The following is a 24,655-nucleotide window of genomic DNA, read 5'->3' on the forward strand; positions in this document are numbered from 1 at the left end:
ACTTTGTATACATTGGTTTAAAAAAAAAAAAATAAACATGGCATAAAATATTTTATTAAAATATCCTTAGACATTAACATTTTCAAGTAAATAAAAAAACAGATTTACAAATGTATCTTTGTTCCTTTTATGACGCACATTAAGGTCACAAAATCATTTAAATCTTGTGATCGTAATCATGTGACACATTTAATCCCACCATGTACTTCTCCATTTGCCATCAAGTTAACGTACAAAATCATGCTGTTTGATGGATTTTTCAATTGTGGGAACAAGTGAAACAGTCCAAGTTCTCTTCTACATTGAGAGCAGCTTTGTGTTCACGCAGGAACATTCATTACGTTTTGTCGCTCCGCGTGTCTCGTCCTTCGGCCTCCAGAACTCCTGTCAGTAAGATGTTGTTCCACCAGCGTTCACTGAAGCTCTGCAAGCACACGCTGGACAGACTCTCGCCGTCTTGGTAGTCCTCCTTCATCTTCTCTGGGTTCAGGTCTTTTGACATCACCTGGCAAGAAAAAGACACAAAGTCTACCTAACAACCAAGTGGAGTAATTTTGATAAAGATTGTCAAAAAGATCCCTCCTTAACTAGGGCAGGTTCTGGCGATATGATATCACTAAGTGCTTCTTAGCATTATCCGGGTCTCTTCCGGTTGCATTTGCGGTCTAATAAATGCATCCTTTCCTAGAGAGACATAAACAAATTCCTCCCAACCATAACAACATTGTGGTCCTATTTAACACACATCCTGTCTGAATGTCTTGTTGCATGCAAAATGACTTATAATGGCCTGATATTAACGACCTCTAACGTAACAACAGCGCCGTCCTCACCTCAGTGAGGGTGTGCAGAGTGCTTTCTTTGGGGTTAAGATGTTTTAAGGCTTCCTCTGCTGATTGCAGGACATTTTGGTTACGCAGCAGCACAAAGGATGACTGCTGCTGCTGCAAGATTCCTAGCAGGAGTCTGAAAGCAAAAAGGATATGAAAGCAGTCTAGTTACCGTATTTTTCAGAGTATAAGTCGCTCCGCCGAAAATGCATTATAAAGAAGGAAAAAAACATATATAAGTCGCATTTTTGGGGGAAATTTATTTGATAAAACCCAACACCAAGAATAGACATTTGAAAGGCAATTTAAAATAAATAAAGAATAGTGAACAACAGGCTGAATAAGTGTACAGTATATGACGCATAAATAACCAACTGAGAACGTGCCTGGGATGTTAACGTAACATATTATGGTAAGAGTCATTCAAATAACTATAACATATAGAACATGCTATACGTTTACCAAACAATCTGTCACTCCTAATCGCTAAATCCCATGAAATCTTATACGTCTAGTCTCTTACGTGAATGAACTAAATAATATTATTTGATATTTTACGGTCATGTGTTAATAATTTCACACATAAGTCGCTCCTGAGTATAAGTCGCACCCCCGGCCAAACTATGAAAAAAACTGCGACTTATAGTCCGAAAAATACGGTAGTTTAGTGCAGGGGTTAACAACCCTTCTTGTGGAGACTTTGGAAACCTTGGAGTGGGGGGTAATGTGTATTTTTAAAAAGAGGTGTGATGTCCTGAAAGGTGCATGAATGAGCGTGGGGAAAGTAAGGAAAAGGGAGGGGAGTGGGTCCGTGATAAAACTAATCGTTAAGACAACGCTTTCAGAAGTTAAATTCTGCATGGACAGATTCGTTAGCCTGTTAAATAGGGTTTAAAAAAAGATGAAAAGTTTATAGGCTGTTAAGTTTTGGCAATCCAAACTATTTTCTCTAATGGAAGAGGGGTGAGAAAGGTTGTTGACCGCTGGTCTAGTTATTGTAGCACAGGTGTCAAAACTCAACAGGCATTCGGACTCATGCTAATTTATGCAGCTTCTTGGCTCACTAATACCTCAGTTGTGAGTTTGGAATTATTTATTTTTAAAACTACAGTTGTAATTTCTTCAGGAAACCAGCAAATGTTGGTTATGAAACTTAAAAAAATAAATGTTTCATTTCATCCATGATTTGAATGAATTGGCGAGCCAACGATAATGAGTAGTTTTATTAGAAAGCTGCACTTGATTGGTAATAACCTACTCAGTGGCCTTGTGGTTAGAGTGTCCGCCCTGAGATCGGTAGATTGTGACGGCTGTCCACTTTTCTGCTTATCATATTTGGATGATTACAATCTGAACCAGCTGTAGTTCTAGAGCATTTATTAGTAGACAGTGAGATGGTATATTTTTGACGTGATGGATTGTAACCCGAAGTCACAACAACGGAAGTATGAGGGGGCGTGGCTACAGGATGGAGTTGCCAAATGGGAAACATTTTCTGAGTTCTTTACATTCATGTTATAGAATTTTACATTGTCATTAAAAGCTACAAATTCTGAAGTACATTAGACGGAACGGGTAAGTGTCAAAAAGACAACCAAAAGAGGTTGGTAGATGAGAATAAATCTAAATGTCAAATATAGTTTAGACATGCAACCAATTGCATGAAATGTTGTCTTCATCTTTAAAATGTTATTCCGAGGCTTGCATGGCAGCACTTGGTGCCGATCGAAATGTTCCCTTTTTTTTGTAAGTGTTTCTCTTTTTTTCTTACAGGGTGCTTACATGCCTGCACTTGACTGAAAATGAGTTTGCTGTATTGTGTGTGGGCAGCACCTGGTCCTGATGAGACACGTGCAGGCCTTCAGCCACACTTTCCCTTCAGCGAGATATGCTGGGTCCTCAGCTTCTGCGCTCTTCTCTGCATACATTTATGGTAGACAATAAGAAAGCACAGGTGCAATCTGATTCAACTTTAAAAGGAGGGCTACCCAAGGCTGTGTTGTCCTCGAGCAGCTGCACACACATCTTTCCCAGGTTGAACCAGTTCCAGGGGTTAAAGGGCAACAAGCTGCACAGGTCCTGCAGAGACAACATCCTGGGACCGATGGCACCAAAATGTTGGTAGACGCTGACCTTTGGGGCAACGTAGAAGATCTCAAATGTCAGTTTGAGCCAGCAGATGTGAAGTAGTCAGTGGTTTACCTTAAGCAGCAGCAGGCTGGTCAAGTGACACGTGTTTGATGCTTCTTTGCTCTGAACAAAGAAGACAATCACCCAATAGATACTGTGTTCATGCTTTTTCACTCTCCTGCAAAGTAGCTGTTGGTTCTGTGACATTAAGAGCAGTGAAGTGTGTGCACTCATGAGGACGTACCAGAATGTCAACCAAGTCCATCGCTCTGTCTCTATGACCAAGCTTGGTGCAACATCGAACCATTCCCTCCAATATATCTCTCTTAATAGACAGATTGTTGTTGCCGATCCAATCTAGACAACTGCTGTATGCATCCAGGCCTGTCTGTTACACACACAATATGTGCCATTATAGGAAATTGAATGCTATTTGTAGTGAGTAAATAAATGTTCAGTAATGTGCCAATTAGTGTCACAAGTTTAATCAATAAATGAATGTCAAAACAATATGTAAAGATATCAAAATAAATATACATTTGAAGTAAAAGATTTTGACAGAAATGCACAATTTCACACAAATTGTGCATATGGATTAAGCAGTGAAGAAAAGGAATAGTGTTGAAATATTTATCGATAAACAAATATGAGTTGGAAAAACAAATGATACATATAAGAGCTATACATTGTTAATAGGGGTGTAACGAATAATCAATATATCGATTTATATTCCTTAAAGACACTGTTTTTTGGAATTTTGCCTATCGTTCACAACCATTATGAAAGACATGAGGACGGATGGATTTTTTTTTTAATGCATTCTAATTTGTAAATAAACGTAAATAAAAGTCTGCTCACAGCGGAGTCAATGGGAGGTCCTCTATTTCACTCATAAAATTGAATGAATAACCACTCAAAAACCACCAGCAATACTCCATTTACATTTCTTGATTTGAATATTAACCAAGTATTAGTGATATTGTTATTATAAGTGCTAACGCAGACAAACTATTTATAGCGACGCTGTGATCACTTCCGTGTGTCACTATGTTTACATCATCGAGTGATCAGCTAAGTTTATTCTAGATCACAAATCATGCTATTAACCTGGACAGAAGAAGTCCGAGTAGGTATTCTGGTAAGTTGGTACACTTTAACAGCTATTTAGGACCCAAAAATGGTGCGAACACAAAAAGACGTTTGCTCACCCCCTTGCCCCTCACCCCTTTTCTTTGTTAGGATTGTGGTCATTCTTCATCTAAATGGGAATATATGAACATCGCAGCCGTCTGCATCCGATTGACAGCAGACATTGTACAGTAAGTGATTATTTTGATCTCATAAAGTCTGCAGTGAGTAATATAATCAGGGATGAAGAAGAAAAAAAAAAAGCAAACGTTATGATGCGTTTTAGAAATTAATGCACCGCGTATGCTTCAATGTTAAAATTGTGCTACAGTACAACCTCGATGGAGGTGTTTGGATGTTTTTAAATGGCTTTTTAGGCAGAACTGTGCAGCTACCATAGGCTCCATTGTAAGCAAACTTTTGATCGCATTTATTTGATATTTACAATGCAAAAAAAATTATGAATAACATCCATCGTCATATCTCTCGTAAATTCCCCCAAAAAGTGCTGTTCCCCTTTAGGAGTCAACTCCATTGATCTGTGCTGGACAAGTTTGCCTTCCAGAGGATAGGTATCGATCCAACGTCGTTTTAAAAGATTATTTAATTTTATCAATACTACAAAAAGAAAAACATTGGATTTAAGTTGGCAGACTTTATATGAAGTTTAGCACTTTTAATGACGAGGATGTTGAATGTTATTCAAGTCTGTCTCCTCGTCTGTGGCGTGATCGCCATCAGTCGTCAACACACGAATGGCGGATAGCTACAGTGGCCGAGAAAGGTCACAACAAATGCAAACACAAGACTATTATTAAGCCACAACACAACTGTCAGCTACAGCACGATTGCAAAAGTCATGACAAATACAAACACCACAACACAACTTTAGGACACAAAGTACACGACGGACAAATCGAAAGTAACAGCGGAGCAAGTTATGGCGACAGACCAACTTCCTAAGGTGGAAGGTTGACAACAGTGTAGTGAACATATTATTTTATTATTATTGAAAAAGTTACTTATTACAGGAAAAAGTGGTCACACTTTTCCTACTTCCTTCATTACACAATGTTCAACTTTCCTCCTCAAGAAGTTGGTGAGTCGTCGAAACTTGTCCGCTGTCATTTCCGTTGCGTCTTTATATTGATGTGTTTTGGCTTATAGTTGTTGTGTCGTGACTTTTCTCTGCTATCGTAGCTGTTTATTAAAAGAAGACTCGTAGCAGGTCAAACCACTGCTCATTTAACCTGAAGAGATTTGGTTGTACTTTATTTTTTATATTAATATAGTATTTTTATTTTTCACTTTAATTTATTGTGTAGTTGCATTCTTTATATGTCAAAAACAAAAGTAAAAATAGCATGTAAATATTGTTATTTCAACCTGAAGAGATTTTGGCTGCACTTGCAGGTAAATCTACTTTTAAAATGTTGGTTACAGTACATTTATTGAAAATTGTGAATATTGAAAATGACAGCAAAAAAAGGTTTCCTCTTGTTAATTTAACCTTAAGTGTCGGTTGCACTTTATTTAAAAAAAAAAATGCAAAGGCCATTAATTGTTGTTTACTTGCATGTTTATATCCATAATTCATTTATATCTAATTCCCTTACAAGAATGAACAGAAATATACAAAACAGTATTTTTCACTCTGGTCATTTTATTGATTTATTTGTTTTTAAGATACTGATACTATTAACTCGCTGAATCGTTTCGTATCGTTGTAAAAAATATAGTCCATTGAACCACGCATTCTGAATCGAAGTTAAAACGAATCTTTACACCCCTCATTACCAATACTGTAGAACAAAATAGATAATGTTAGCCACGGATTTTTTTGACTAGTTTGCCAAATATCCGGGTACTTTATGACGTGTCGACGTAAACACGAACCGGCGCCATATTGATTTTGGGTAAAATACTGCCGACAACAATATAAATTATTGGTGTCATGTTAAATAATAATTTGGCCAGAACCCTTATTTAGTAGACTGACATAGTAGTATGTGTAAGGTTTTAATTACAAGATAATTAGGATTCAAAACTGTACCTGGTAATTGCCTTGCCGCACAGCCAGGTCACCTCGAAATTTAAAAACTTTCTGCTTCTGCAGAGAATCATCTGTGTGGAGAGCAGCACTGTCACAGAACCACTAAAATAGGACAGAGAAGACTTTATCCGTTAGCATCTACAGCACATTTCAGCATTATTTAAATTCTAGTTCCAAACAGGGCTCCGCGGCGGAAGAATACACTCTCCGGCGCTTACCTCCGGCTCGCAGCGTTTGGCGTTATAAGACGACACGAACACGGAGCCTCGGTCTTTCGCTTCCGAAAACACGGAGTCGTCGAAGTTGCTTCCAAATATTTCCATGGTGGGTTATTATAATGTATTATACTGCTATAATTTGATTAGTAGTTTAAACATATTATGCTTTACACGCGCCATCCGCATGGATTCCGCCTTTCACGCAAGTCCGCCGAAACACACGATCCACACTGACTTCTGTTCCGGGCAGAATTGTTCCGACCAACTAAGAAAATACACATATTGTACTTTTGCGTTAACTTACGAAATAGATCTTAAATAAACTTAAATGTTTAAGTAGATAAATCTAGATATATTTAAATGATATAAACTATATAATTTACACTTAATTATAATTGTAATAATAGTATAAATAATTACGAGTTGTAATGGGCAACACAGTGTACTTTCTACCTATGAAAGCATATTTTTTCACATAAATGGATTTCTAAGAAAATGAGATTTCAACAAAATGTCAATATTGTTTCTCTCATCCAAAAGCATTGTTTGAATAGATACATACAAGTGCTACTTTTTAAACACAAATGCTTTTAAGTACACATTGCTTTGCACTGAGGCCTGTCCAAAGTTTCCTTTTACAAAGGTGTGAATAGTCAACCCAATTTTGTTGGAATGATTTAAAGCTGTGGTCCCCAACCACCGGTCCAGGGGCCGGTACCGGTCTGTGATGCATTTGCTACCTGGCCGCAGAGAAATATTAAATAATTTATAAACGAATGCATTTTCTCCGACTTAACTTTCGCCTGTCTCACTAGACACCAATAAGCTTGTTTAGAGATGTACAATAAAACTCCTCATATGACGTTGCCATTTGTTATAACTTTGTGACATGATACAATGCACATTAATGAACATATAAAATATAAATGTGACAGATTGTAGCCTAAGGCTAATTTCCATCTGCAGTCCCCAGCAGGTTGATGGTAACCTGCTGGGGATCTCATTGCAAAGAAACACGCCCACGGCTCCCACTAATTCAGCGTTTTAGTGAGTTGTATTTTTCATGGACTTGTATTTACCTGGCACAAGTGGAAAGCCGGTCCCTGAAAATGCCTACATTAAACCGGTCCGTGGTGCAAATAAGGTTGGGGACCCCTGATTTTAAAGCAAATTGAATATGAAGAATTACATGTTACACTAAATTGGCCTAGTGTGTGAATGTGAGTGTTGTCTGTCTATCTGTGTTGGCCCTGCAATGAGGTGGCGACTTGTCCAGGGTGTACCCCGCCTTCCGCCCGATTGTAGCTGAGATAGGCTCCAGCGCCCCCCCCGACCCCAAAGGGAATAAGCGGTAGAAAATGGATGGATGGATGTCACTACTGTATTTGATTTAAATATAATACAGGCAAGCCAATTAAAGTCAACATTTATTAGTGTTTTGAAGCAATTGCACCAGCCTTATGAACGCCACTGTAGCACCATTATGAAATGTAATTGAATTAATGTTGTAGAAATGTAGCTGTAGAGAGAAAACCCATCAGCTCTAATGATTGCAGTGAAGGAAAGTGTTGCATTGAGAATAAATAATCTCAGAAAAAGGGGGAAAAAAGCAGATGACAGTAGTGACGTGTATTTTGTCAAAATAAACATTCATAGATCACAGGTATAAAGAAAATGAGTGAAGCATTTAGATGACACAAGGTATGCATGTAAATAACACAGCAGGTATACTAGTCAGCATACTAACTACAGCAAGATTAAGTGGGATATATGATATGATACATGATGATAGATAACCGCACTCCATTGAGAAGACAAATCACTTCATAACGCCCATGGAAACAAGTCACCTGTTTCAAACACTCATGTACCTGTGTTATTGTAACAGTAGCATTTATATCCCCAATGACACCATCTTTGTTTTTAGTTTTACTATTTCCTTCGACAAAGTTCATGTATTTTCAAAGTGAGGTGTGGTCCGTGGCAGCCCAAAGTACCCAAAAGCAACTCCAGCAATACAGGCTGAACCTAAAACAGATTGAGTTTCACTTTCACCTTGTGTGCAGTGTAAACAAAGTATTCTTTGAGACTTTTTCATTGGTAAAAACATAGCAAACCTCTACAAGCAGGCGGACAATAGTAAAATACTTTCGGAGTAGGCTTTCAGCTAATCTCTGGACTAAAAGTAAGCAGAATGTGCAGCAGTACAAAACATAGATGGAACAGTTCGAAGGTAACTGACAGGGCTGAAACAATTCATGGTCGCAGTCAAAATGGTGACTGACTTTTCTAACTTTTACTTGCTTAGCCACCGTGTCAAGTAAACCAAGCCAGCCAAACGTATGTACAAAATGAGAAGTTGTTTGACGTACTTATTGCATGCAGTATTCGACAAAAAAAAAGTATAAACGGTAGGTACACATGTATATAAGCTATAACATCTTGTTCTTTTTCATGCCCAGGCACTTACAGTTCACATTACAACAAATAATGTGTTTCCGCTTTCATTCGGTTGCAATCAGCAAGCCAGGCAGGCTGAAAATGCTTTGAGATTGCTAAAAAGGTGCTAACATAGCATGAACGACAAGTACAAGGTGGCAAAAATACAAGAACTAAAAATCCTAACACAGAGGTTTTAAAACCCGAAGTTTACAATGTTAACTTCATGACAGGCATTTGTAGTGTCGGCAGAAAGCAGAGCTTGGTCATGCATCACCACTTGGTTTGAACAAGGCTACTACACCGTCAGTGGTTTGTGTTGTTAAGATGGTGCAATTGTCTTGGAACAAGTCCACAAGCCATGGAGGCACATATAGGTACAGTATTTATCTGCAAAGGGTTTAAGGTCTATGGTCCTATCCATGGTTGAAAAGATGGTAGTCCTATGTTGTCCTTTGAGCATTTCTTTTTAGAAAGCAAGGGTCTGTGAATGCAAAGTCAATGTCCTTATGGTATCATCGGTCCACAACAAGCAGGACACTGCTCGTGTCCACATGATTTTCTTGGAGGGAAAAGAGTCAAAGGACAAATGAAAGTGGACACCATTTCTGTGATTTACAAAAACCTTTACCAACCACATTTTTTTTACTAAAAGGTATTCCAAATGTGGCTCAAACTGTGCAATAAAGCAAAAAAAAAAAAGTGGCAGTTGATTCCACCGAGCTATATAAACATTCGACTTTCAAACAACATAATTTACATATTATTAGAAAAGTGGATACACTGGTAAGAGTCCTCCCTTAGGGGAAACATTTTCTTGACTTTTTTTTTAAAGGCAAAATACTGGTTTAGCATGAAAGAAAACATTGACTCTCAGAGCCATTTCATGATACATCGAGAATAAGGTGCCAAATCAATAATTTAATCCACTGTGGTAGACAAAGTGCATTTTAAACAAGTTGAGTTCAGGTGCTTCATCATTTGAAATGTTTAAAATACTGTTGACAGTCTTTCTAGACCAGGGGTCTCCAACTTTCATCAGTATTAGAGCTACTTTACAAATAGAAAGGAAAAATTAGTTATCTGTGTTTTATTTAAATGACTGACAACATTTAAATTGTATTTTTAAACAGTGATTGTATTTCTCTATGCTATTTTCTCATTGAATATAATTGAACTGTTATAAAAAAGTACCATTATTTGACTCTTTGTGACCTATCTTTTGGAGACCCCAGATCCAGACCAATTTATCAGACCAGTAATTATGTTTGGTTATGATTTTTTTTACTGATGGAGGTGCAGTTAGTGCATGCTTGCTGCAAAACACTGTTTTGTTTTGTTTTAGGGCGGGCCAAAAGCACCGCCTTGCAAGTCTGGAAACACATTCAAGTTTGGCACAGCTCAAACTGTTAGAACCTCCATAGAAAATAGGTAACAACAGCCTTGAGCTTGTTGTATCAAAAGGTGCAAAACATGTCAATCGCAGTGCATATTAAACATACATTTTTCCACGATGTAGAATAGTAACCACCATCAAGGGAAGACTTCGAAAAGACATCCTTCCACCAAAACATTGGTGTTCACTCAGTATTAACGTACTTTGGCTCACGTTGCATTAAGCCTTTATCTCTGATGGATTACCATAACCTATGTAAACTCATCCATTCTCATTTACTGTAGGTGTGTGTCGCTTTAAAATGATGACGGAACCCTTCCACCAGGTGTGCTAAATGTGGTTTAACCTAAGGGCAACTTTAAGCGCACCTTGTAAACACATTAAAAAGGAGTCACATTTCATTTTGTAGTGAAAAGGGGCCAACATTCATTTGCAATTGAAGTTGAAATTTGCGCTTGTGCTCAAAACACTTCTAAAGAAATGCAGCATTAAATTCAGTGAGGGACTTTACATCATAAATTCTAGTTGATGATTGTTTTTACATTTTAAATACTATTATTGTCTGCTTTTTTGGTGTACCAAAAAATACATTGCTTAAATATTGCCCGCTGGGTAAGAGCTGAGATTGGGACATAAAGCATCATTCCCAAATATTTGGAACATAATCAATGTCACCGTTGAGCATTTAGGTGAACACCATTATTGAGTTGTAACATTCTTTAACGATTTAGTCCTCAGACACAGACAAGGACTTCCTCACACTGCGTGACGGCTCCCAAACCTCACTGTCATCTGTGTCTTCTTCATCATGCTCCTCGTCGTCATCTTCGTCCTCCTCTCCCATTTCAGTGCCTGAGGGCTCCTTGTTGGCACTCGATGCCTCTATCCGGATCTCGTCTGCCCCTTCTCCTCCGTCTGCCCTCCCCAAAGTCGGCTCCTGGAAGGGGTCTGCTCCCATATCCAGTCGTCTCTGGACCTCAGCGAACCATTCCCTCACCTTATTGGAGAAAGGTAAAGACAATCTGTGTAACAATATACACTACAAATAATGATACTTGTACAAGAATGATAGTTCACTTATTAGAGTGAATAGTATTTACTAGGGACGAAACAATATGAAAATTCCATTTCACGCTTATTGTGACCAAAATTCTCACGGTTATCACGCGGTATTGTTGAATGTGCTCAGAAAGTAGGTTTTTTAATAAATCGTGGTGTCCTATTCTGTTCAGCAGCCATTAAACACATCATTGCCAAAGCACAAATGAATATCTTAGTTACTTAGACAGCAATGCGTTAATATAAGTTTAAATTGGGGTATGTTGTTTCTTAACTGAGAAAGACGTTAATATTACTTGTATTCATGTTAGCATTCAAACTTGTGTGCTAGCACCAGTCCGTCTGTGAGTTTATCTTAATCAAATGCAGTTCACTATCACACAGTTTTCCGATCATTTTAATTTAAAACAGTAATACTAACAGTCGTTGGTTTGATCATTAATACCGTTTATCGTTACATCCCCAGTATGTACTATCTATTCATTGTATGACTATAGAGCCTATCCCAGCTGACTGGGTAAGAGACAGGATGATGTAATAACTTCTTAGCTAACAATATGTTTTGTGTAATTTTGCTGTTTACAGTGTGGGCCACAATCTTCCTTGTTTCATTTTATTTTTCAAAACATGCAATGGGCCAATAGAAAACAAACGAGTAAATGGTCCATTAGTTGGACTTTGGACATCACTGTTTTACACCACCAGTCTGAAGTAAAAGAGTGTGAGGTTAGTACAGTTTGTGCACATAAATTATAAAAATCCTTTGTTACCCGTTCATAGCTCATATTGGTTTTGGTGACAAGCTCATCCAGGTCCTGCTCACTGAGGAAGCGGTGCTTCAGGTAATACTCCTTTAGGATGTCCCTGCCGCTCTTGAATTTCTTTGGCGGGGGACACATGTCCAGGTCTGAACTAAACGAGGCGGACCGCCTCGGCTGCTTGCGGGTTCGAGATCTCCCCCAACCACGATTTCTGGGACGTCTTTTTCGACTACCCAATTTGTTGCTCCCCCCACTGTTTGGGCCCTCCACGTTACCACTTTGGTACTGAAAGAACCATTTAAGGTTCCCGTTCTTCCAGGAGTACCGAGAATCCCCGAACCAGCTGACGACGTAAGGTCGGGGCAGACCGGTTTCCTCTGCTAGCTGTTCGTATTCCTCTGTGGTGGGCCACTGAGTTCGCACAAAGGCACTTTTAAGAAGATGGAGCTGTTCTGGAGTCTTTTTAGTCTTATCTTTGATGTCTCTGCTGCTGCTGGTTGCTATCTGCTTACTGCGGCCTCCGGGCGGAGTTTGACTAATCGTACGAGAGGAAGAGGGAGAGCAAGAAGCCCCGACATCAGTGCTCAATCCACCGGTGTCCGTTGGCCCTCCCTCAGAAGAATCTGGGGAGGGTGTGCTGATTGTCGGAATTTTTCGTCTCTCTGTGAACCAGGCATCAATCTCCCTGCGTGTCAGTTTTGTCTCCGTTCTCAGGCGGCTCAGCTCTTCATCTGACGGAGTGCTGCTCTTCTCAAAGCTCTCCTCCAGCACCACCAGTTGCTCCGGTGTCTTCTCTTTAAACTTCTGCAGAGTGAAGTCGGGGAAAGGATTCCACGTCTTGGGCCGCGTCTCCTTCTCCTTCACAGGAGGCGTGCGGGCACGGTGCGGGGATGACGGGGTTTCGTCGCTTGAGTCGATGACTATGGTGGCGTTGGCGCTGCTGCTACAGCTACCGCCTCCTCCTCTGCTACCTCCGTCGTGGAAAACAATCACATTGTTTTTGGAGTTTCGTTGGTTGTACCTGGTGTCACTGAACCATTTTTTGATCTCGCCCTTGGTCAGATTGGTGATGTTCATCAAGCGTGCGATCTCTGCATCACTGACAAAGTGGTTTTTAAGGTAGCTGGCTTTCAGCTCCGCCAGCTGCTCTTTGGACTTCTTGGGCCGCATACTGAATGTGTCTGCATTCAGGGCTGAGTTCTCCTTCCAGAAAGAAAAGGAGAGTTACGTGCTTAACATGAATGTATTGCTCTACATCATCAAAGGAGTTAGCTTGTAGATAGCTACAGTAACAATGGAGTAACTGAGTTGTGTGAAAAAAAGCTTTAACTATCATTTCAGCCAAAGTCCACCGGGTAAACTTATTCTCTATACGTGTGTGCATCTTTCTAAATACATCATCGAGGCAAAATGCACTTTTATCTTTGAGAGATACTGTTTTGTTGTTTGTTTTTATTGCTGCTATTCTGACTGTTATTTGTTTACATGAAAATACTTTGTTTTATCAGAACGTTGCCTGTATTTGCTTTTAAATGGACAGAAGTGAAATATTTTTTTTAATTTTTGTATCAGCCTAATTAGCATAAATATTTTTTTCTGAATAAGGTAATCAACTTTATTGTATTTAATCTTTGTTAGCACATACCCAAAGATATATCAAGCTGAATTAAAAGCCAATGGCTGATTTAGAGTGACTCAATAGGTGTGCACTTCATAATCTGATTAGGCGACTAATCGTTAAGATTGTTGATGACTTGTTAACTTTCAAACAGTCGTTAGTTGCCGCCCTATTTCACCATTAGCACAGCACAAAATCAGAAGTATTAAAGGCAGCTGTACCTGGGGGGAAAGAGAGGGGGGCTGAATGGTGGTAGCCCGTTTAAGATCACTGTTTGTTGGGGTGGACTGGCAGGAAACTCTGCTGGAGCTCTGGGACTGACTGGGCAGACCTGCCACTGTCAGGGTGATGGGATTGGTCACTGGAAGGTTTCCTCCTGGACCCAACTGGAAACACACAGAGCAGCAATGGCATTATGACCACATGTTCACATGAAATCCAAAACACACAACATTAGACAAAAAAATAAATGATAGAGAGGAATGTTAAGTATTTGGAATCTCACAAATAAATGATGCAGCCAAAATATCAGAAACAGCTGTAAGTATGATTTAGAGGAAGAAACACACAATAGTAAACAAACAACTAGATCCTCTATTATGTTTGCCACACAAAAACCAGATCATTGTCTCAAGCCAAAACATTAATTTGATGCAGAATTAAGTGTCAAAATGTACCGTTCACAACAATTTACAACGCACAACTTGCAGGATGTTCTTGTTTATTAAACATATTTAGCATTATGTTGATACTAACAAAAAACATGTTTGTTTTTCTAATATAAAACATGTACAAACCCTGTTTCCATATGAGTTGGGAAATTGTGTTAGATGTAAATATAAACAGAATACAATGATTTGCAAATCCTTTTCAACCCATATTCAATTGAATGCACTACAAAGACAAGATATTTGATGTTCAAACTCATAAACTAAATTTTTTTTTTTGCAAATAATAATTAACTTAGAATTTCATGGCTGCAACACGTGCCAAAGTAGTTGGGAAAGGACATGTTTACCACTGTGTTACATCACCTTTGCTTTTAACAACACTCAATAAACGATTGGGAACTGAGGAAACTAATTGAAGCTTTGAAAGTGGAATTCTTTCCCATTCTTGTTTTATGTAGAGCTTCAGTCGTTCAACAGTCCGGTGTCTCCGCTGTCGTATTTTACGCTTCATAATGCGCCACACATTTTTGATGGGAGACAGGTCTGGACTGCAGGCGGACCAGGAAAGTACCTGCACTCTTTTTTTACGAAGCCACGCTGTTGTAACACGTGCTGAATGTGGCTTGGCATTGTCTTGCAGAAATAAGCAAGGGTGTCCATGAAAAAGACAGCGCTTAGATGGCAGCATATGTTGTTTTAAAACCTGTATGTACCTTTCAGCATTAATGGTGCCTTCACAGTGTGTAAGTTACCCATGCCTTGGGCACTAATGCGCCCCCATACCATCACAGATGCTGGCTTTTGAACTTTGCGTCGATAACAGTCTGGATGGTTCGCTTCCCCTTTGGTCGGGATGACACGATGTCGAATATTTCCAAAAACAATTTGAAATGTGGACTCGTCAGACCACAGAACACTTTTCCACTTTGCATGAGTCCATCTTAGATGATCTCAGGCCCAGAGAAGCCGGCGGCGTTTCTGGATGTTGTTGATAAATGGCTTTCGCTTTGCATAGTAAAGCTTTAACTTTCACTTACAGATGTAGCGACCAACTGTATTTAGTGACAGTGGTTTTCTGAAGTGTTCCTGAGCCCATGTGGTGATATCCTTTAGAGATTGATGTCGGTTTTTGATACAGTGCCGTCTGAGGGATCGAAGGTCACGGTCATTCAATGTTGGTTTCCGGCCATGCCGCTTACGTGCAGTGATTTCTCCAGATTCTCTGAACCTTTTGATGATATTATGGACCGTAGATGTTGAAATCCCAAAATTTCTTGCAATTGCACTTTGAGAAACGTTGTTCTTAAACTGTTTGATTATTTGCTCACGCAGTTGTGGACAAAGGGGTGTACCTCGCCCCATCCTTTCTTGTGAAAGACTGAGCATTTTTTGGGAAGCTGTTTTTATACCCAATCATGGCACCCACCTGTTCCCAATTAGCCTGCACACCTGTGGGATGTTCCAAATAAGTGTTTGATGAGCATTCCTCAACTTTATCAGTATTTATTGCCACCTTTCCCAACTTCTTTGTCACGTGTTGCTGGCATCAAATTCTATAGTTAATGATTATTTGCAAAAAAAATAAATGTTTATGAGTTTGAACATCAAATATGTTGTCTTTGTAGCATATTCAACTGAATATGGATTGAAAATGATTAGCAAATCATTGTATTCCGTTTATATTTACATCTAACACAATTTCCCATCTCATATGGAAACGGGGTTTGTACACACATGAATTAGGACATGTTACTCCTTTTGTGTTATTATTGTGCTATTTAAAGTTGAAAGAGCTTTGGTGGAAAAAAAAAACCCTCCCTGCAAAGTGTGCATCATATTTGTCGGTCAACTGGGGCAGTATAGCTCGGTTGGTAGAGCGGCCGGGCCAGCAACTTGAGGGTTGCAGGTTCGATCCCCGCTTCCGCCATCCTAGTCACTGCCGTTGTGTCCTTTGGCAAGACACTTTACCCACCTGTTCCCAGTGCCACCCACACTGGTTTTCACAATGTAAAGCGCTTTGAGTCACTTGAGAAAAAGCGCTATATAAATGTAATTCACTTCACTTCACAACTGTGTCATGTTTTTGTTCGACTTTACCGGATCAACAGCCCATTTGCGCATCTGCGACAGAAACACTACTTGAATGGAATCACGTAATTAATCTTTCATAAATGTCATTATTTGAGGGAAATTGCCTTACTTTCAAAAGAAAAACATTCAAATATCTGCCATCTCCCATTGGTTGATGTTTCATGAGATCAGAGTTACAACAGATGCAGAAAACCACTATGCTCTGGCTCATGGTCAGTGACACAAGTATTGTCTGCATTTCCATCATAAAAACGCCAATTTTGTGTTGATGTTTGGATGTCTGAGTGCACCTTGAGTGGGTGTGTATGGTGGAGAATAAGGAAGTGTTGAAGTGGGAGGAGAGGACAGTGAGACGGTGTGCTGTATATGCCATACTTGTCAACATTTGCAATTAAAAAATATGGTAAATCTCCCAGGAAATCAGGTAAACATAAGGGATTTTCATTTCATTCATAAATTCCCGCTAAATAAATTTAAAGAATAATCATTTACTCATAGCCTCATGGACTGGAATCTACATCCTATACATCACAAGAGCATGCCACTAACCACTATGCTATCCACTCTGGCACACATCCATGGCAGTTTGTGGATTTATTTAATACAACATTAGCTGAAATATTCAAAAATGAAAATAAAAACAATTCTTGGCTCCTTCACAGAGCTTATAGTTGAAACATTTTTCAATGTCATTGTTCCTTTGATATTATAGAAAGAACTAGAGAAAGGTAAGTCTCCTCTTCATCTAGATTTTGGGATTTTCTGTCGTCTTCATGTCAAGCCATCTCAGTCACGTTGTTGATTTGATTCAATCACATACATGAGCCCACACCCTGAGGCTTGTTGAGCGGACCCGATTGCTGCAGTAGTGGCAGTACGTATGGGGATTTATCTTTTTTTCATTGGAAGTAAAATCCAGGAGAAAAACAAGTCAGAGAAGACGCCGGGAAAGAAGGACAAAAACAAGATAATATATGCAGTGTTGAAACTGAACACTGCTGTAGATGTGTTGAGGTCAGAACAAAGGTTTGAAAGAGTGTCAGACCAGCCTTGATACTAGGGTAATAACTTGTCAAATGTAACTGTTGGTAACAGCGTTGTAACTTTTAAAAAAGTAATTAGAATACCCGTTTCTGGAAAACAATAATGGAGTTACTAACGCCTTGCATGGCAGCTCCCTCCATCAGTGTGTGAATGTGTGTGTGAATGGGTAAATGTGGAAGTAGTGTCAAAGCGCTTTGAGTACCTTGAAGGTAGAAAAGCGCTATACAAGTACAACCCATTTATCATTTATTTACTAACGCTATTTTGTAACACTGGTTACGAATTAGCATACAACAACACTCTATATTTGTTAGCACATTCTTGACATAATTTCCACTATAATGCATGTAGAGTCAGAGCAGGTCAGTGGTGATTCAGAGCTAATATAATAACACATTCATTCTGCACTCACCTGCGTGAATACCAAGCCTGGCTGGCCCACTATCTGGCAGGTCTGAAGAATGGACTGTAGGCCGTTGGCAGCAGCTGAGAGCTGGTGAGCAGGTATGACAGTGATAGTTTGAGGCACAGTGTGCACGGTGCCATTGAACTGTTTCCTCCTAGCCTCTTCTACTTCCTCTGGGGTCCAGCTGACGCCGTGCTTCAGCCGCTGGGCAGAGAACCATACCTGGAAGAGGGAGCAGAATCTTTTAGGTCAGTTCATTGATCATCTTTTTTGGCAGGTATGATAAATTCGCCCCCTTTTAACTACCTTAATCTGCTCCTCTGTGAATTGCGTCTGCCCTGCCAGACTGTTGATCTCAGCCACTGAGGGGTAGGGAAACTTCTTGTAGGTGCCGCCCAGCAGAGGGTTGGTGTCCATAGCTGCGCTATAAGAGGGAATGCTGCTCAGAGGTATGAGCAGCTGGGGTTGAGCTGCTGTAGTTTGCTGCGCCTGGAAAGCAGAAAGCACCTGAAATAAAAGAGTGAGAAAAAGGAATGAAGAATGAATAACCATTTATGTTATACCTGATGCAAGGAGAATATTATACTCAACAGAGTAGTGTTTTTGAGATCAAATATTTCTCTCTGCTTTAAGTTGCAAACATAAAATTTTGGTTGATAGCATCCCTGCCAGTTTTTGGTATATCAACCGTCACAGTGGACACCTTAATCCAACCAACATCTGTTCTTACTTGCTAGCATTAGCTTATAGATAGATTGGCATAACTGTGTTTTCCAACCATGGGAAAAAAGATAGTGAGTGTGAAGGAAAGTGCTGAGAAAAATAGGGTGATATTCATTGAATTAAAGAAATAAATAATCAAAAACCGAGCGTGTCACCAACAAGGCAAAGCAATTTGAATGTAACACTGCTGGTCTGCACCACAGTGAAGCAGAATGAGTCTAACACCAGCCAAAAATTTTGAATTTTTTTTTCTAACTGGCGGACATTTATACAGGAAAATATGGAAATTATGCGGATTGTGTGTTTGGCTGAGAAGCAGCTGGAGGGAGATTACGAAGAAGTCCATTCTCTAAGGTAATGCTGTACATTATTACATTCTTTCATAAAACTACTGTAGTTGTTAGTATTACATTTTATTGTATTGTTTTTATACAATATTTCTTATATAAAAATGTGTGTTTCTTTTTTAAACTCATGTTAGTGGTAAAATGTTTCTGTTTTGGGCGGGGAAAACAGCAATTCAATGGAGACGTTGAATTTAGGTACAAGCTATGTTCCCTCTAATTTTTCATGTGTGTGAGCAAACGCACAAACACCCTGAGCATTCAGTGGAATACAGACGTGCACTCTGTGGTCATACCAGCAGCACATTTGTCTCAAACCTGACATAACAAATTAAATGTCTTATTATTATAATCAAGTGACTAGTCAATTTCAAGAGATTATTTTCTAATATATGTGATTTGGCCCACTTAGATATTGTTTTTTTTAATCAGCTATGCACTATAGTATTTTATGCCTGGGTGGTGGTCCTGCTTTCAGAGATTACATTTAGTTCCCCTTAAAACATTCACATGCTGCATGAGATGAAGTGTTTATTAACTTTCTGTCCGTAAAATAAATATTTTTATTAGCAATTATGTAGTCCTGTAACATCATTTCATGATTAATATCCAAAAAATAACATTCTTAACAAATGACAGTAGAATAAGCACACTGATTGAGGAGTCATAGTAAAACGACCTGAAATTTACACTTTACGTGTAGTGTTGGAGTTGTCCAACTTTTTGTGTGGCCATAAACGCACCAGTGGCTAATTGCCATAATGTATGTGTTGGTGCAGGTGAGAGAGGGAGCAAGCGGCTGCTGTTGATATAACAGATGACAAAGAGTTGCTTTTGGATTGGTTTGTACGGTAGACAACGACCAGTTTTGCTAGATAAAAGTATTTTACACATTGTTTTGGTGTGGTTATGGCCGACAAACAATTTCGCTAAATAAAGGGACCGATGGAATTCCTGTCCTCCTTAAAGTGTCTCCAGACGTTACAATAATTTAAGTGTTGACAAACATTGTTTTATCTGTTGTGGCCGCCTTTCGTCACCTGTTACTCACAGTTGCATTGCAAAATCATACAAAACAAACGATTTGTTTATTTTGTTTAGAGTGGGATTTGATTTTTTGCGCGGCATAGATTTGCTGTGCGCAGAGGACGCGTGAGCAGTGCGCAATTGCGCAGGTGCGCACCTTAGACGGAACGTTGGGTACAAGTGTTTGGAGTTAGGAGCTATGTCATAGAACCACTTAATGTCGTAAATTGAGGTACTGCTGTACAACTAACTGTTTGAAAGTCAACCACCAGTGTGTTGATGTACAGTACTGTCACTGCCAAGACAAAACACTGTTGTTTCAATATGCCAAGTAAAATCTTCTTACTCTACCTGTGCCAGGCCAGGAGGAATAACAGTAGGATTTAAAATGGATGACTTCCTTGGCTTCTCTGAGGGCTGGCTGAATAGAAAGTTGCCTCCTCCGAGCTTCATAGAGTCGTGCAGCAGCATCTCCATAGATGCCATGGGCCCCAGAGGAGCTTCGATTGGCTCCTGCTCTCCGCCCAGCTTGCCTTCGACCCCTCTTTCAAAATACTCCACTACTTCATCTGATGCATTAAGGGAAGACGTGATTTTCTTGGGTTCAGATTTGGTCTTCATCCTCATGATCGGAGTCTTGCTGAGAGAAATGGCGGCAACAGTTGTGGCATCTGCTTCTGCTTCCTCAGGCATGTCACACTGCTGATACTGGTCGCTGCCCCGACACTCTGGGGCGTTTGCGGTGCTACACTTTAGTGATGGACTCAGCGAATCTTTCTCCTCTAAGTTGTTGGATTCGCCTACAAAGATAATGTCATTTTAAAGCAACATTTATATTCACTTGAACATTACTGCACAGAAGAGATTGGGACAAAACAAATTTACCAGCATCTGGTAGGGTAGGGACAACCACTACTGTATGATCCAGTTCCTCTGCTGTTGTAACCTTATCTACTGTCCCGTCCACCCCATCAGTATGATCTTCTTTTGTTCTTTCAGTTATCCCCTCCAGCTCATCAGATGGTAACTGCTCCACCACATCAGAGGGCAGCACCATGCAAGGCGTTGTTGATTTTCGGCGGCTTGACATCATTAAACTGTGCAAATGTCTATCTAGAGTAAATGCAGTTTTAGGCAGAAGAGTTGAGGCTCACATGTCTTTAGAAGTCATCTTCACGAACCAAGACTTTTCAATTGTCTGGTAAAAGAAACAAATGGAAAATGTTGCAAAGTGCATTTAAACAGATTATTTTAGGCAAGTGTGTACATTTGAACAAAGTGTGCATGTTAAATGAATCTATTCTTAATACACTTTGACATTGTTTTGGATTTTACACATCCTAGTATAAGTATAAGATATTATCCATAACCTAATCATAACACAAATGATACACCTCTCAGAATAAAATGCATCAGTGTTAGAGCTGCAGCTATCAATTGTTTTAGTAATCTATCGATTAGTTTGTTGGCTTAATTGGTAATCGGGTAAATCACACTTTATAGCATCAATCTGTATTTTAAGGAAAATAGCTGAAATAAACGATTGTTCTGCTTGTCAAGAGCGTCATTTGTTTTTATTTAAAAAAACAAAGTTATGCATTAATAAAAATAAAAACGTTCCACGGTTCATGCCACACATACAGGACTGTCTCAGAAAATTAGAATATTGTGATAAAGTCCTTTATTTTCAGTAATGCAACTAAAAACATGAAAATGTCATACATTCTGGATTCATTACACATCAACTGAAATATGGCAAGCCTTTTATTATTTTAATATTGCTGATTATGGCATACAGTTTAAGAAAACTCAAAAATCCCATCTCAAAAAATTAGAATATTTCCTCAGACCAAGTAATAAAAAAAGATTTATAACAGCAAAACAATCAAACATTTGAAAATGTCAATTAATGCACTCAGTACTTTGTTGGGAATCCTTTTGCACGGATTACTGCATCAATGCGGCGTGGCATGGAGGCAATCAGCCTGTGGCATTGCTGAGGTGTTATGGATGCCCAGAATGCTTCAATAGCGGCCTTTAGCTCATTTGCATTATTGGGTCTGGTGTCTTTCAGCTTCTTCTTCACAATACCCCACAAATTCTCTATGGGGTTCAGGTCAGGGGAGTTGGCAGGCCAATCGAGGACAGTAATGCCATGGTCAGTACACCAGTTACTGGTGGTTTTGGCACTGTGGGCAGGTGCCAGATCATGCTGGAAAATGAAATCATCATCTCCATAGAGCTTTTCAACAGATGGAAGCATGTAGCCGTATTCCCATGGTCAAGCCACTTCTGAACTCAAGACAACGGAAGAAGCGTCTGACTTGGGCTATGGAAAAGAAGCACTGCACAGTTGCAGAGTGGTCCAGAGTCCTGTTTTCAGACGAAAGCAAGTTTTGTATTTCATTTGGAAGTCAAGGCGCTAGAGTCTGGAGGAAGGCTGGAGAGGAGCAAAATCCAAGTTGCTTGAAATCCAGTGTGAAGTTTCCACAGTCAGCAATGGTTTGGGGAGCCATGTCAACTGCTGGTGTTGGTCCACTGTGTTTCATCAAGTCCAGAGTCAATGCAGCTGTTTACCAAGAGATTTTAGAGCACTACATGCTTCCATCTGTTGAAAAGCTCTATGAAAATGATGATTTCATTTTCCAGCCTGATCTGGCACCTGCCCACAGTGCCAAAACCACCAGTAACTGGTGTACTGACCATGGCATTACTGTCCTTGATTGGCCTGACAACTCCCCTGACCTGAACCCCATAGAGAATGTGTGGGGTATTGTGAAGAAGCAGCTGAAAGACACCAGACCCAATAATGCAAATGAGCTAAAGGCCGCTATTGAAGCATCCTGGGCATCCATAACACCTCAACAATGCCACAGGCTGATTGCCTCCATGCCACGCCGCATTGATGCAGTAATCCGTGCAAAAGGATTCCCAACAAAGTACTGAGTGCATTAATTGACATTTTCAAATGTTTGATTGTTTTGCTGTTATAAATCTTTTTTTATTACTTGGTCTGAGGAAATATTCTAATTTTTTGAGATGGGATTTTTGAGTTTTCTTAAGCTGTATGCCATAATCAGCAAAATCAAAATAATAAAAGGCTTGCAATATTTCAGTTGATGTGTAGTGAATCCAGAATGTATGACATTTTCATGTTTTTAGTTGCATTACAGAAAATAAAGGACTTTATCACAATATTCTAATTTTGTGAGACAGTCATGTATTACAGCAAACACACACCACCTGTCATATGAGCTCTATTGCAGGTGTGCGGAAAATAGGTTTGTGTATTTAAGGTTCCAGGCACTCGATGCGGTCTGGATTTGATCATTTTTCTTTCTTTACAATCGTTAAACGATTAATCGAAGAAACAGAATACAATTTGAAGCTTTTTTCTAATCGATTAATCGTTGAAGCCCTGATCTGTTAAACATTGCCAACCATGATAACAGTGAGTTGATATGCAATTAACCACAATTAACATGCAATTATTCAATAATATTCTACACCATTACATTATCTAAATTAGACACTGAAAAAGGGTATGATTCCACTTTGCATATATGGCTGATCTTGTGTCAAATAACATTAATGTGTACCATCTCTCTTGTGAAATATATTTGTATCTAACATTATCAAAATCAGAAACTGACTTTAAAAAAATACAATACAAACAATATGAGTCCCCTTACATATATTGCTATTTTATTAATTATGTATTTAGCATGATGCTACAGTAATGCATACAGTCTAACAGAGGTGGGCATGTCTGGGCTAACTTCTCAGAACTGAAATGTGGCAATAACGTGGGCTTTATGTGTAGATTACAATAAGCATCATACATTATTTTTTAAATGAACGAAAGCGACTTATAATTGAAGGCGTGTGATTTAGCTATGTAGCGTGAAGAGAACGAGAAGGGCCAACTAGCCAATGTTAGCAATCATTATTGCTGTACATGTCTGCCGGCTAACTTACTGCAACTACTCCAGCGTGCGCCGTGTTGCTGTCTGGCTATCCGGGGCGAGGCGCGGGGTGTTTCACCCGAGCAGCTCCCGACGTCTGTCCTTCCCAGCCGCTAACCATTCAGCGCCACCCGGGCCGGTACGCACCGTAGCGCGGACGTTCACCGGGCTCGTCTGTCGGTGTCCAAAACAGACGGTGGGAGGCACGCGCACAAATGGACCGGTCTAACGGCTACGACTCCCGTCTACAGATGCTGGCAACACCGCACATCTCTCACCCTCTTCCGAACAGGTTGTTATGTGTCCCGGCAAGCGTCGAGTAAGGCTCCATGAATGAAAAGACAACTGTTACAACCAACTGCATTAGCTCGCTGACCCAATTCTCATTTTTTAACGGCGGGTTTTTTACAATGATCAAACAGCGTCATTATTCGGATACGCCGTGACGTCATCCGCCCGCGACATTGGGTGCTCGCAACATTCCGAAAATGTATAAAGTACATATTTGTCCAGAAGTTGGTCGTTCAAGGCAATTTTATTTAGTTGTTTTTAAAGCAGAAAACAGAAAATATTACTTAAAAGTATGTGTAGAAGCGGCTTTTGTCTCGTTGCCGTGCCCAGTGTCCTTACATGACCTGTCAAGGCAGCACGAGAAGCTACTTGAGGACAAAACTGACATTGCACTTTTCCCTCATGAATATTCTCGATCCTATATTGCATCGCCACATTTATTGTTAGAAACATTACATTTTA

At 39.6% G+C, this 24,655-nt stretch overlaps 2 protein-coding genes and 1 long non-coding RNA gene across 5 annotated transcripts; 1 reads left to right on the forward strand and 2 right to left on the reverse strand.

Annotated features, from left to right (window-relative positions):
• Positions 1-38: 38 nt before the first annotated feature.
• On the reverse strand, positions 39-6,598 carry lg04h8orf76 (linkage group 04 C8orf76 homolog). Its single transcript, XM_061950118.1, has 8 exons — positions 6,360-6,598; positions 6,142-6,243; positions 3,205-3,348; positions 3,033-3,083; positions 2,819-2,963; positions 2,664-2,748; positions 834-966; positions 39-505 (listed from the first exon to the last, which is right to left on the reverse strand). The coding sequence occupies exons 1-8, from the start codon at positions 6,462-6,464 to the stop codon at positions 338-340; spliced, it is 933 nt and encodes a 310-aa protein (XP_061806102.1). The 5' UTR covers positions 6,465-6,598; the 3' UTR covers positions 39-337.
• LOC133597270 (uncharacterized) lies at positions 6,342-18,071 on the forward strand. The gene is made up of 3 exons (XR_009814671.1): positions 6,342-6,465; positions 17,867-17,934; positions 18,003-18,071. It is a non-coding gene; the product is annotated as an uncharacterized lncRNA (long non-coding RNA).
• Positions 7,774-24,523, reverse strand: LOC133597232 (zinc fingers and homeoboxes protein 1-like). 3 transcript variants are annotated; one of them, XM_061950103.1, is made up of 8 exons: positions 24,478-24,523; positions 20,823-21,135; positions 20,289-20,737; positions 18,151-18,351; positions 17,851-18,066; positions 13,854-14,018; positions 12,024-13,217; positions 7,774-11,191 (listed from the first exon to the last, which is right to left on the reverse strand). In XM_061950103.1, the coding sequence occupies exons 2-8, from the start codon at positions 21,028-21,030 to the stop codon at positions 10,922-10,924; spliced, it is 2,703 nt and encodes a 900-aa protein (XP_061806087.1). In that variant the 5' UTR covers positions 21,031-21,135; positions 24,478-24,523; the 3' UTR covers positions 7,774-10,921. The 3 variants fall into 3 exon arrangements, with proteins under 3 accessions (XP_061806087.1, XP_061806080.1, XP_061806095.1); XM_061950096.1 differs by lacking the exon at positions 24,478-24,523 and adding an exon at positions 23,916-24,330; XM_061950111.1 differs by lacking the exon at positions 24,478-24,523 and having other exon boundaries at positions 20,823-21,540.
• Positions 24,524-24,655: the final 132 nt, after the last annotated feature.

The sequence above is a fragment of the Nerophis lumbriciformis genome, linkage group LG04 (genome assembly GCF_033978685.3).
Source record: "Nerophis lumbriciformis linkage group LG04, RoL_Nlum_v2.1, whole genome shotgun sequence".
Taxonomy (NCBI): domain Eukaryota; kingdom Metazoa; phylum Chordata; class Actinopteri; order Syngnathiformes; family Syngnathidae; genus Nerophis; species Nerophis lumbriciformis.